Source organism: Meles meles, chromosome 10 (genome assembly GCF_922984935.1).
Source record: "Meles meles chromosome 10, mMelMel3.1 paternal haplotype, whole genome shotgun sequence".
Lineage (NCBI taxonomy): Eukaryota > Metazoa > Chordata > Mammalia > Carnivora > Mustelidae > Meles > Meles meles.
In genome coordinates this window covers 10,739,769-10,753,188 of record NC_060075.1, presented here as the reverse complement: position 1 = coordinate 10,753,188, position 13,420 = coordinate 10,739,769, and the positions used below count along the sequence as shown (strand labels likewise).

Here is a 13,420-nt window from a genome sequence, read left to right as displayed (position 1 = left end):
TGTGTAAGGGACAGAAATAACAAAGACAGTGGCATAAATAAACTGGTAATTTGATGGTGTTTCTGTGTGCTCAGTGAGTTCATTAATACCTACTTAACCTTTCATGACCTTTAGAGCCCTGAGACTAATAAAATGTGGCTATAAAAGCAAGATAAGGAAGAGTCAAATTTTCTGCCATTTGTGGTTTCACCATCTTAATCACACATCAGATTGTGGCTTTTATTTTTTTAAAGATTTACTTATTGATTTTAAGGGAGGAGAGAGAGAATCTCAAGCAGACTCTGCAAACTAAGCACAAAGCCCGACACGGGGCTCCATTTCACAACCCAGAGTTCACGACCTGAACCAAAATCAACAGTCAGACACTCAAAAACCTCAGCCACCCAGGTGCCCCTTTTGCCTGATTTTGGTAGAAACTATCGGTTTCACATAAGTAGAGCTTCAAAGGCTAAACAAAGTAAGAACTATAAAAAGGATTTTAAAAAAAGGAATGTGTCTAATAAGAGACTGCTTACAACCCTCCAGCCAAATGGAGCTCCTGGCTCTGGCCTGTGCAAGCCTGACTTCCTGCGTGGCTCTCATGGATCAGAGTACATACTTGGCGAAACCTGACAACAGTCCTTGGAGAACAGAAACCGGACGGATGTAAATTGTTACCCTCATTCTTCTCCTTTGTGGACACCAAATAAATTGTGCTCACATAATTTGTTTTGCTTTTATTTTATCTTGAGTCTTTATCACAAGTTATCTGAGGCCAGATGAATGGCAGCACTGAAATTCAGTTTCTCGATGGCCATATAAAGAAGTATTCACATGTTAGTTTCCGGGATAACTATAAAGATTCAATGACCTAATAACTGTATTCAGTAATATTATTTCAGAAAACTACGTAATTCACTGAGTACAAACCTGATACGGGAGGCTGAATAACACCCCACCTCCCACACGCCAAATGTCTACACTGGAATCCATGGAGCCTGTGAATAAATCACTTATATGGTAGGAGGAGTTTTGCAAGATGTGATTTAATCAAAATTTTGAGATGGGTTTATCCCGGGCCATTCAGGTGGTCTCAGTGTCATCACAAATTCCTTAAATGCAGGCAGCTACAGAGTCAGTGTTGGAGGAAGAGAAATAACAATGGAAGTAGAGGCGAGAGAGAGATTTGACGATGCTGTGCTGCTAGCCTTGAAGACAGTGGAAGGAATCACTGTCAAGAAATGAAGGCAGCCTCTGGAAGCTGGAAATGTTGAGGAAAGGATTCTCTCCTGGAGCTTCCAGGGGGAAAGCAGCTCTGTCAGAACCTTGATTTTTGTTTTTTAAGACCCATATAGGACTCTGGCCTCCAGAACTATAAGACAACGGGTGCACTGCGTAGGACAATAGTTTGCGGTAATTTGTTACAGCAGCAATTTGAAACTGATACACCTGGAAACTTGCATCATGAAAAATTTAACAAATATGGTCATTTTTAAATCTATGAAACATCACATACTTTAGGTTTATCTATCTTTCAATATATCTATATCTGTTATCAAACACCAAAATTTCTTGCAGTGCTAGGAATGAAGGAGATCAGGAGACGAAAGTTCTGTGCCAGGAGTTGAGACACCTGAGTTTTAGGTCAGGTCTGGTTGCAGAAAGCTGTGTGGTTTGTGAAGTCCTTTTTATTTATTTACTTATTTTAGGAAGTCATTCTTAGATATTAGTTATTTCGCTTGAAAATCATAGGTCTCAACAACCAATGACATTATTGTGATACTATCATCTTGACATTATGATATTATAATTATTCTTGAATCTAAGTAAAGGAGATAACCTTCACACAGTCCAGCCCACACATCATAGAAATTGTCATTTGCTGGCATATTATATAGAATGCATTAAAAAAAAATCAAGATGTAGTATCAACAAGATTTCTTTTTCTAATACATTCTATTAATAAAGAAAGTAATCTTCTGCTATTCCCATAATGTAGTCCAAAGCATAAGAAATCACTCAGTGCAGCCTAGAGTAATGAAACTGGTACGCACTATTACATTTTAAAGTTTTACCAAATACTTGGAAATATTTAGTACTCTATGAATAGAAATGTAAGGCCTCCTTGAAAAACCTCTGTGAAAATACTTATTTGCAATTACGATCCTAAATTATGTAAATAATATAAATGTAATATTATAGGTAGGACTATTGTGAAAAACAAATCTTTCACCCATGCATCACACACTTGAATTTACATAAATTTGTAAGAGAATTTTTTTATTTCTGAGGTTTGAAAAGATTCTTAGTGGAAAATTATTAATGAAGAAAGATCAATCCTGGAATTTATAGCTAGCACTTCCCATTTATAAATAAAAATGAGCTATGAAAACATTAATGACTTTTCTAAATTAATCATAAAAAGCCATGGAGACTCTAAGTCATTGATGACTAACTAAATACAAAAGGGGGAAAGTTTCTCCTGCCCATGTGTTGAGATACATGATTTTTAAAAGAACACTTACAGGATACTGTATATAATTTTTGTGTAAATGCAACTTCTTCCCCCTAAAGTTGTGTTTGCTTCAACGTTCAGTGATCTATACTCCTCAGAAGGGCCAGCCAGCTGTTTTTTAATTAGAAACAAGATGGCCCTGTTGGTCTCTTCCCCGCCCCTTTCCTCTCTTTGTGACAGTAAGCAGACAAAAGGCGGCCGAGGTGCAAGGCACCACCTGTCTTTGGGTCAAAACATATGCCAGATATCTCCTGCAACCAGAGTTACCACTGTGCTTTGTCCTTCCCAAATCTGCATCCTGCCTGCTAGACCTACTTCCCTTGTGTCTTGCTTTGGTTGCTTTGGCTGACTTTCCCAGAGTTTCCCTCTTGAATACCTAGACTTCAAGGGTAGGTAGCACTATTATCCTGACACAACACCAGTCAAAGACATCACAAAGCAAAACCTACCAAACAAACAAGACAAAATGCTACGAAACAATTTATTATAGGATATGGATACAAAAGCCCTCAACAAAATAGAAAACAGAAACCATCGATATATAAAAAGAATTGTACATCATGACCAGGTGAGGTTTGTCCCAAGGAAGCAAGTTTGGTTTAACATCTGTGATCCAATTAATGTAATACACTATATCAATAGAATTTTTTAAAAACCACAAATATCACACGATCATCTCAATAGACAAAATTTTAAAAAGCAAAACCCATGCTATTTTATGATAAAAAACACTCAACAAACTGACTCAATCCGATAAGAGGCATCAGATGAAAGACCAACAGTTAGCATCATTTGGTGAAAGGCTGAATGCTTTCCACCCAAAATCAGTAACAGGACAAGGATGTCCACACTTGCTGCTTTCAATATTATTTAAATATTTAATATTGTATTGGAGGTTCTAGCCAGGACAATTTGGCAAAAAAAAAAAAAAAAAAAAAAAACAAAACAAAACAAAAGAATCCACATCCATTTGCAAAGGACATGATCTTGAATATTTAAAAAAATCCTAAGAAATCCACTAAAACACCATTAGTACTAATGAATGAATGCAGGAAGATTGCAGGATACAAGATCAATTTATACAAAAATCAATTTTATTTCTATACTTGCAATGAACAACCTAAAAATGAAATTAAGAAGAGAATTCCATCCATGACAGGATTAAAACAATACAATACTTTGAAACAAATTTAACCAAAAAAGATACAAAACTTAAATGAAAACAGCAAGATTTTGTTGAAAGAAATTAAAGATTTAAATGAAAGTACCCCAGGCTCATGGGTTGGAAGACTTAACATTGGTATAAGATGGATTTACTTCTCAAACCGATCCACTGAATCAACACAGTCCTTATCAGAATCCTAGCTGACTTCTTAGAAGTCAATAAATTAAACCAATTATATAAACAAATTATGTCTATGCATATAATTTGATAATTAAGCTCTGTGCTATTTGATCTACCATATTTTATCAGTTCTAACATGTACATTTCCCCCTCATCTCTGCAATTATAATTCGTATTTTTTTCCTTACTGAACATAAAATAAAAATGCATCCTTTAATTGCTGACATCTCAAATGTGATGAAATAGTCATTTCACCTATTTGTAAAGTCAAGAAAATGGTCTGGGGTGGAAAACGTTCACTAACAGCTTCCTTGGGTGGGGGATAGAGGCAAAAAAAAAAAAAAAGAAAAGAAAAAAAGCCATCCTGATTATCACCTTTGATCTCTAATGCATGTGTTTTATGTGAAAATCTTAATATCATCAATTCAAAGTGGGTCACCAGTTATCAAAGAATTAAGATTCAAAAGAGACCTGGGTGCCTGGATGGCGCAGTGGGTTAAGCATTCGATTCTTGTTGGCTCAGGTCAGGATCTCAGGATCCTGAGATTGAGCCCCACACTGGCAGCGCTCAGCACAGAGTCTGCTTTAAGACTCTCACCCTCTGCCTCTCCCCCACTGCACACTCAGTCTCTCTCTAAAATAAATAAATAAATCTTAAAAAAGAAAAAGATACAAAAGATACTGTCCTTGAATCACACAGGAAATACTGATGTCACAGATTCAGAGTGCCATTTTTCCAGCACTGGACTAGAAAAGCAGTAATTAAAAACAGTAACGTTTTTAATTACACCTAATTAATAAGTCTTAATTAATTAATTAAGACACCTAAAATCACAAAACATCTCACACATTAGTGGCATTAGCTCACAAAAGGTTATAACCTACGTGGGCCGAGCTATCGTTGAACCATGACACCTATAAGCCAAGAAATCCCAATCTGCTCTCTCTAGCAGGGCCCTCTCCCCTGCACTGCAGACTCACAAACTAACGGGTCAGAAAATACTTTGACATAATGGAGTGAGGATTCAGGGTGCTTCTCACTGAAACTGCATTATTACCCAGTGTAGTTTTAGAGATCCATAAGCTGTCCCCTTATGAGCCTGGCACTTAAAAATCCTCACAGAGAACTCCTGCAGAAAATCTTGGTACCTGTACACACTTACTACAAATTATTTTCCATTGAGATGAAAAATCTTTTCAAATGGTTTTCTCTTAATTTCTTCCCTTCAAGAATATTTCATGTGGGTTAGATTTGAGTCTTTTTCAGTCAGTGCTATGAAATTATTTCATTCTGTCATTTATTTCTATACTTTGAAGGGACATAAAAGAAGGAAGAACGAATGCATAATTTCACACTCAATTTGAGTGTTATAAATAAGAGGGCTGGGCAAACGGAAAGCAATTCCATTCGATATTGTCTTAGGCCAAAGTGTAAAGTAGTTAAGAGCTCCGTCCCAGAGAATTTAAATTCTTCTTCCCAAGCTTTTCCATTTCTAGGTTTCCCCATAGGTGTGCCTTCCTCTTGGTTTTTTCCCTCTTTATCCCAAATTCATTTTAGTGATTTCTTTTTATCATCAACTTACCTTTGATAGAAAGTCTTTCATTTACTAATTGGAAATAAGGAAAAATAGCATTATAGACTTGAATTCCAATTTTGAGTGCAACAATCCCTAATGATGTGAATTTAGGCAAATTATTAGAACTACCATGTGTCCTTATCTGAAAAGTGGGGATATCTGAAAAATCTGCAGAAGCCATTAACTATACCACCTACCAGGGTGAAGGAAAACCAATTAGAATAAAAGAAAGGTCACACTTACACATACGGTAGTAAAACTTTAGGACATCAAAGAAAAATGAGGTCTAAAGGACAGAGTTAAAAATGATTATCAATGCATAAGAGTCAGTTTGCTTAACTGCCGTTTCCTCAACAGCAACAAGAGAAACACCCCTCAGAGTATGGCCAAACGAGAATGAAAATAAGATTTTATTTTATGTGTGCAGCTAAACTGCTCAGCAAGATGGTGGACAAAGAAAAGACATTTCCTGAGAGAAGTGCAGAGTCCTACTCATTCTTCCCTTCTCTGACAGAACCTCGGTTTCACTTGGGCCGCCCCGTCTTCTGACACAAACTGCACATACCGAGCCTCTTCTGCAGCGAGGGTGGCTGCTGGGTAGTTCTGGCCCCTGAGGCAAAAGGCTGGATGCAGAAAGGATTTCTGGAAACGGTGGAATCCCTAAAGGCTTACTTTCCTGTTACGTGTGCTACCCTGTCTTCTCTTACCCTTCCTTGCTCCTGACGCTGAATGGGGACCTGACTGGCCTGAGTTGCAACATCTTAAGAGTTTGAGGCAAAGGCTCAGAGGCCCACGGAAGCCACGCCCTGTAACTACTTACCTCTGTACTTTGTTACATGAGGGAAAAAGAAATTAAAGCTTTTTCCATTTTTTTAGAAAATTTTATTTATTTGACAGAGATCACAAGTAGTCAGAGAGGCTGGCAGAGAGAGAGGAGGAAGCAGGTTCCCTGCTGAGCAGAGAGCCCGATGCAGGGCTCGATCCCTGGACCCTGGGATCATGACCTGAGCGGAAGGCAGAGGCTTTAACCCACTGAGCTACACAGGTGCCTCCCCCTTTTTTTGTTTTAAAGAGAAATTAAAGCTTTTTTTGAAGCTCCTGTTTCAGTTAGTCATAACCAAACACATTTGTTGTGTTTGTTATATTTGTTATGATTGAAGAAGAAAGAAAACTTAATTACCACCAAATATATGACTTTCTGAGAAAATCCAAGTGAATCTACACTCACATTTTTTAGGAACAATAAAAGAGGGATACCTGGGTGGGTTAGCCAGTTAAATGTCTGGCTCTTGGTTTCAGCTCAGGTCACAATCTCAGGGTTGTGAGATTGAGCCCCACATGGGGCTCCACACTGGGTGTATAGCCTGCTTAAGATTCTCTCTCTCTCTCTTCCTCTGCCCCCCCCCCCGAAACAGTGAGAGCATTCAGCAATATATTGATATAATATATTTAAACCAATTTAATGTCTGTCTATATACCACCAAGGAGCTCAGAGAATTGAAGTTTGTTGTTTTTTTTAAATTGGAAGTTTTTAAAAGGTGTAATTTACAGTATCAGCACAAAATATAGGGTTCCTAGAAATAAATCTTATATAAGATGTATAGGATCTTTTGGACAAAAGTTTTACATTACTGAAAGCAGTTAAAAAGTTCCATTTACTTAGCAGTTAAAAAGTTCTAAGTAAATGGAGACAGATATTATGTTTATGGAAGGCTCAATCACATGCAGGAATTTACTTCCTCAATTGCTGTATCTCCCAATTTATCTATAAATGAAAAATAATTCCAATAAAACTCACAATAGAATTGTGTGCATGACACTTGACAAGTTCACAACATTTGTGAAGATCAAAAAGCCAAGAATAACCATAAAACTCTGGAATAAGAAAGTTGAGAGACTCCCTTAGCCATATTTCAGGATTTATTACAAAGCTACTCAGGGCAGTGCGGGATCAGCATAGAAAGAAGTGTGTAAGCCAAGAGAAGACACTAGAAATTCAAGTTTTCCCCCTGCACATGAGAACTTTCGGTTGGAGAAAGTAAGATAAACGGTGCGAGGGCAACTCATAATCAGTAATGAAAAAAATCAGATCTGTAGCCCGTATCATACACAAAAATCAATTTCAGGTGCAAGAAAAGGCCTAAAAATAAGACTAGAACTATATTGTGAGAACGTCTCTATGACTGTGGAGAATAGAAAGATGACTTAAGACAAAAACTACAAATCCCCAAGAAAAAGATGGATACACTTGACTTCCTTTAACTTACTAACCTCAGTGCCTACAAAAATGCCATAAACAACTGGAAAAGGCAAAGTACAGCCAGGAAGTAGATAATCGGGGTCTGAAGAACCTCTAATAATAAGAAAAAAACAAATAATCCAAAGGCTAAATGGGCAAAACAAAGTGATGCACAGAAGAAGAAACCAATGCTGCGTGGCTGGTAACTACAAAAAGATGCCTTCCCTCAGCCCAACCGGAGACAGTGATGCAATATCACTGACATGTATCAGATCAGCAAAAAGCTGACGAAACCTGACAATACCAAGAACGGCGAGAGGACACAGAATATGGAAGCTCTTGTATTCTCCTGGGTGAGCGGACAGTGGCGTACCTGCTGTCAGAACAATGCGCACACCCAGTGAAGCTGCAGACGCTCCCGCCTACGATGCAGCTGTTTTTCTCCCCAGGGAACAGAGCCCAAAGTGCCAGTACCGGACCCACGACACAGAACGTTCACAGCGTACTGCCAGGAACTAAACTACGGTCGCATCGGTAGCTTTAACACCAGCTGTCGAGTTTCACTTCTGCGTGACGGGTACAGAGGCACCTTTTCATGGTTATTTTAAAGACAACATGATGAGGGGCGCCTGGGTGGCTCAGTGGGTTAGGCCGCTGCCTTCGGCTCAGGTCATGATCTTGGGGTCCTTGGATCGAGTCCTGCATCGGGCTCTCTGCTCAGCAGGGAGCCTGCTTCCCTCTCTCTCTCTCTCTCTCTGCCTGCCTCTCTATCTACTTGTGATCTCTCTCTGTCAAAATAAATAAATTAAAAAAAAAAAAAAAAGACAACATGATGAGAGATACTGCAAATTGAAACAGGGAAATTGTAAGGGCCTATTTAGCCAGAGCGGTCCCACCTCGGTTAAACAGCCATTTTGTTGTTTATGCAGTAAAACTTAAATTGACCCTGCCCCCCCCCCCCCCGGGAACTTATTTAAAAGCAAGTCCGGGAAACCAGTCCCAGGTAACAGCCCAAATACAAGCGTGGGTCAGGTCCAGTGGAGACATTCAATCCGTGGGGGCACCTACTGTCTCCTAGCTACCAAGGTGATAGGCTAGTTTCCATAGCTACTATGGGGTGAATTGTAATTCAATTGGCCACTTGTGTGTCGCCAGGCCCAACCACATGGCCTTTGCTCTATAAAAGTTAGTCTGGAAAGCAGGGAGGGGTCGTCCTCTCTGTAAGGGGCAGCCCCGACCTGTCTGTTTGACAGTGGGTCTGATTTTTTTTTTTAATCTTTTTTTTTTTAATATTTTATTTGTTTATTTGACAGAGGTCAGAAATAGGCAGAGAGGCAGGCGGGGGGGGGGGGGGGGAACAGGCTCCCTGCTGAGCAGAGAGCCCGATGCGGGGCTCGATCCCAGGACCCCGAGATCATGACCTGAGCTGAAGGCAGAGGCTTTAACCCACTGAGCCACCCAGGCACCCCAGTGGGTCTGATTCTTGATGCTTGGCGTGAAATAAAGCTTTGCTTGACCTTCACTTTTTATCTGTCTTGCTCCTTTGACCATGGACCCATTATTGGGGGACCCAAGAAAATCAGGTTAGTTTCTGGACTTGCGGCATCACATTTTAGAGGGGGTAAAGACTGGGGGACAGCCAGCCTCCACTCCAGAACCCCCGAGGGAGATTTGGGTTTTCGCTTTTTGTTTTTTTTAAAGAAAGGCACTTGCAACACCTCACTGGGAGACTACCCTCGTTCTCCAGCAAAGGGACCCTGAGCGCTTGTCTGGAGGTCCTAGCGGGAAGCACAGCTCCTATGTCCTGACTGAAGAATGGTCCTCTGTCGGGGAAGGTCATCCACGATGGCCCAGCACGCAGCTTCAGGAGGGATGCACAAGGAGCCGCGGTGAGGGTGGAAGGGGGCACTTGACTAGTCAGCCGCATCAGCTGAATCAACACTGGCGATCAGTGGGGTGACAGACACGGCAGCCAGATCGCCCTCCTGTCCCTGAAGGAGATTTTGATAGGTTTCCTTAGGAGCACTTGCATATTCTCCTTGACCTAAGAAGTGATCAGCACCTGGCTGAGTAACTGCACCTCCTTTCTCCTTCCCAGGCCAACCTGTCACTTCATGGGTGTGACTGACAAGCTGACATTGACCTCAGGGCTCTGCTTTCACAATGACAGCAAGTGAAGCAGGGACCCTGCCCTCTCAGTGGAAGAAATCTAAACACTGCTTTTCAAGTTGACATTGCCTCATTTCCCAGCTGTTACTACTGCTTTTTAGTGACACAATATTACCTATCACGAGACCCCCCCTGGGTAGCGCTCTCACCGCAGAAAACTGATGAAACACTGTGTCTCAATTCTCTGGCTTTGCCTACTCTATTAAGTTGCTAGTTACATATTTTACATAAAATTGTAGGGGAAAATACTTTTCTCAAAAGTCAAAGCAATCGGTAAATATATAAATAATAGTACGAAGCATTTCTGTAGGATTGAAACATTATCACTGACAGTAGGATTAAATACCCCATCATGCCCAAGGGCCCCTTCCCAGAGTCAACTTTATTATATAGAATTAGGACATGCGTATTCCTGTGGGACACAGAGGATCAGAGGATGTTCTAACGAGCCCCGAAGCAGCCTGGGTAATACTCCAAGTCTTCCCCATCATCGTCAGGGGAAGGAAACAGGGCCACTGCCTGGACTGGCAGCCCTCCTCCCTGCTCAGTGCCCCTCCAGTCTTGGTGCCAGCCCTGAAAAGCGAGGTCCCTGGCACATCCGGAAGGACATCACTGGTGTCGAGACTGGGTCCCAGGGACAAATGGAACTCCAAAGAGTACAATTGTTTTAGGTTGGAAATGTTTTCAAAAGAAGTTTCTAACAGGAGCTCATGTCAGTTTCAGCTAAACAGCTTCAAAGCCTGTCACAGATTTCTGTGCACTAGAGCAGATCTGTCTCACCATCCTTTCAAATTCTGATGAGCTCTCCAGACATTTGCCTCCAAATATCTCTAGTTTTTCCTAATTGTTTCAGGACTGGTTCATAGAAAAGTCTTTTAAAATATCTTTTTATCTTCAAATTACTTACTTCCTGAAGTATTCATTTCCTTGTGGGAACCTAAGAGTTTTACAAAAGAATGACGTGGTTCCGTAATTTGGTTTTTATAACATTAGAGGAAAGTGGTCAATCAGGAGACAATCCCTTTGACATTCAACCAAAGCTCTTTGACTAAATTACTATTATTCTTAAAGAGACTAGAGCTGACCTATTTCACAAGCCTGATGGTGTACTGTGGAATCAACATTTATTTCATGAAAATACCCACTTCACTTTTTGTTCCTTTCAAATCAGACAGTTTTAGTATAACTAGGACCTATTACAGTTAGTAAGCATTGGGAAACATTTTAAAACAGTAAAAGCAGCTAATCTAAATCTCTAAATAGAGGTTTCACTATGAAAAGAACTTGCTACTTTAGTTAGAGTAGCTGCTTCTCTAGAAAAGTAAGGAAGGTTTCAAGAACACAAAATCTTGAAGAAGGTTGGACAAAGAATTCTTAGATTCAACACCAGAAGTACAATCCATGAGAGGAAAAAAAAAAAATCAGACTTCATCAAAATTAAATTAATGAATTTAGTTAATTTGCCAGTCAGGTCTCCGATAAAGGACTTGAATCTGGGATATATAAGGAAATCTTACAACTCAAACTAAAAAGGGAAATAATGCAATTAAAATATGAGCAAAAGATCAAGACAGGACTCCAAAGAAAATATACTAATGACCCATAAGCACATGAAAAGTGTTTGACATCGTAAGTCATTGGTCGGGGGAGCAAATAAAACCATAAGATACCACTGCATATCCACTAAGATGTGTCAAAACAAAAAGACAGTAACAGCTGGTGAGGCTGTGAGAGAAACTGAAGGCCTCACACATCACTGGTAGGAATACAAAATGGTGCAGCTCCTTTGGAAGATAGCCTGGCAGTTCACAGAAAGGTTAAACACAGACTACCTTTGACCTAACAGCAGATATATATAGATATATATACACACACATACACACTTTATTTTTTTTTTTTAAAGAAAGAAAACCTCCCTTTGTGCAAGGGTTTTACTTACTGAGGTTCCACTTTAGGCCTGTTGTCGTAACATGATAGCAAGACTGTCCAATAGGAATAAGGCCGCACCAATCACCTTCCATTCCGGTATCTACATGCATTTTGTGCTTTCCCTGAAGTAGAGAAGGAATGACAATCAGCAGAGGGAAGAGAAAGGACAGGACATTAATGTGCACTGAAGATCTAGGCCTAGGCCCCAGGTGCCATCCCAGAACCTCACGTGGTTATCATACTTAATCCTAATAACAAATTTAAGTAGTATGTCCTGAATAATCCCAGGAACTTCCACCTGACTTAATCCTAGCCATAATTTTACAGGGTAGTTTATTGTTAGTTGTTACTTTCACACATGAGAAAATTGCAGTTTGCAGAGATTAAATGTGTCCAGGACCACACAGATAACAACGGGGCAGAATCAGGACTCCTAGCTATATTTGCTCATTCTAAAGACTAAACTGATTCCACATGCTAGGGTTTTAATCAAACACTTGCTTAAGTGTAAATAAAACATTTCTCCCTAAGTAAAATCTCTACTTTATCTTATAAGTGGACTTCTAGCTTTCAGAATTCAATGTCAGTCCTGCGAACGGTTAATCTGCTTCCTATGTCCGTGGCTACTCTAGGTGATGCTCAGTGAGAAGTACCTTTACCAGGAAATAGTATCTACCTTGAGGAATGAGTATCCTTTCCCCATCTGGATTATGAAAACTGATATAATTTACTATGTTACCAAGTTTTCAGTTTATAAGCAGGTTAATGTTAAATGTAATATTTAATCAAGGCTACAACATTTGCTTTTAAATAAAATACTTGGAAATTTCCTCTTCTTCTGCAAAGTAATGACTTTCCATTACTTTTTGATTCTAGTCATTATCCTCAGAATATATGGTCTTTATAGAAAGATACCTCAAGATATGATGGGGAAAATGCCAAGGCACACATCTATTCAGTAATGACATAGAAAAGATATTTTCCATAATTCATGTAACTCTGAGGGGATAAAGATGTTCTTTATTTTAATAAAATATTATTTGAAAGCTTAATATATGACACATGACCAGAGTAAGGTACTTCTGCCACCTTTTACAGGATTTTATTCCAAGTATGCCTTTTGTACTCTGTTACAGGCTCTGGGAACCTACTCTGCTATAGAGAAGACCTCAGCGTATGAGTAGGCTTTGTCTTTAGTCAATGGATTGCTTTTATTAGGAAAATAGCTCTCTAAATTACTTATCAGTTCTTGAAATGTAACACAAGTTCATATAGATCTCTACTACCTATACAACTCGTAAATATGCATTTCTATTTGAACACTCAATCTGAAGGCATAAATTCAATTAAGAGCGCTTAAATATATTCAAACACAAAGACCATTTAAAGAAAACGTAAAACACATTTGAACTTCATGCCCATCACTAGAAGAAAAATGGGCAACACAGGTAGACAAACACCAAGCAATGGATTAGACACACTTGGAGAAACGTGGGTGTACTGAGAACAAAATGTCCTGTGAAAACAATGCCACATGAAATAGAATTGGGATAAATTACAGAACCTATCAGGGGTGCCTGGGTGGCTCAGTTAGTTAAGCATCTGCCCTCAGCTCAGGTCATGACCTCTGGGTCCTGGAATCAGGTCCTGGGATTGAGTCCTCTATC

At 39.6% G+C, this 13,420-nt stretch overlaps 1 protein-coding gene across 5 annotated transcripts in view; it reads right to left on the bottom strand.

Annotated features, from left to right (window-relative positions):
- Positions 1-13,420, bottom strand: part of TPK1 (thiamin pyrophosphokinase 1) — a 350,875-nt gene that overhangs the window by 77,623 nt on the left and 259,832 nt on the right. For all 5 annotated transcript variants that reach the window (XM_046020778.1, XM_046020781.1, XM_046020780.1 and 2 more), the window contains one exon: positions 11,764-11,875. In XM_046020778.1, the coding sequence (XP_045876734.1) occupies positions 11,764-11,875 (112 nt within the window). The remainder of the gene's footprint in view (positions 1-11,763; positions 11,876-13,420) is intronic.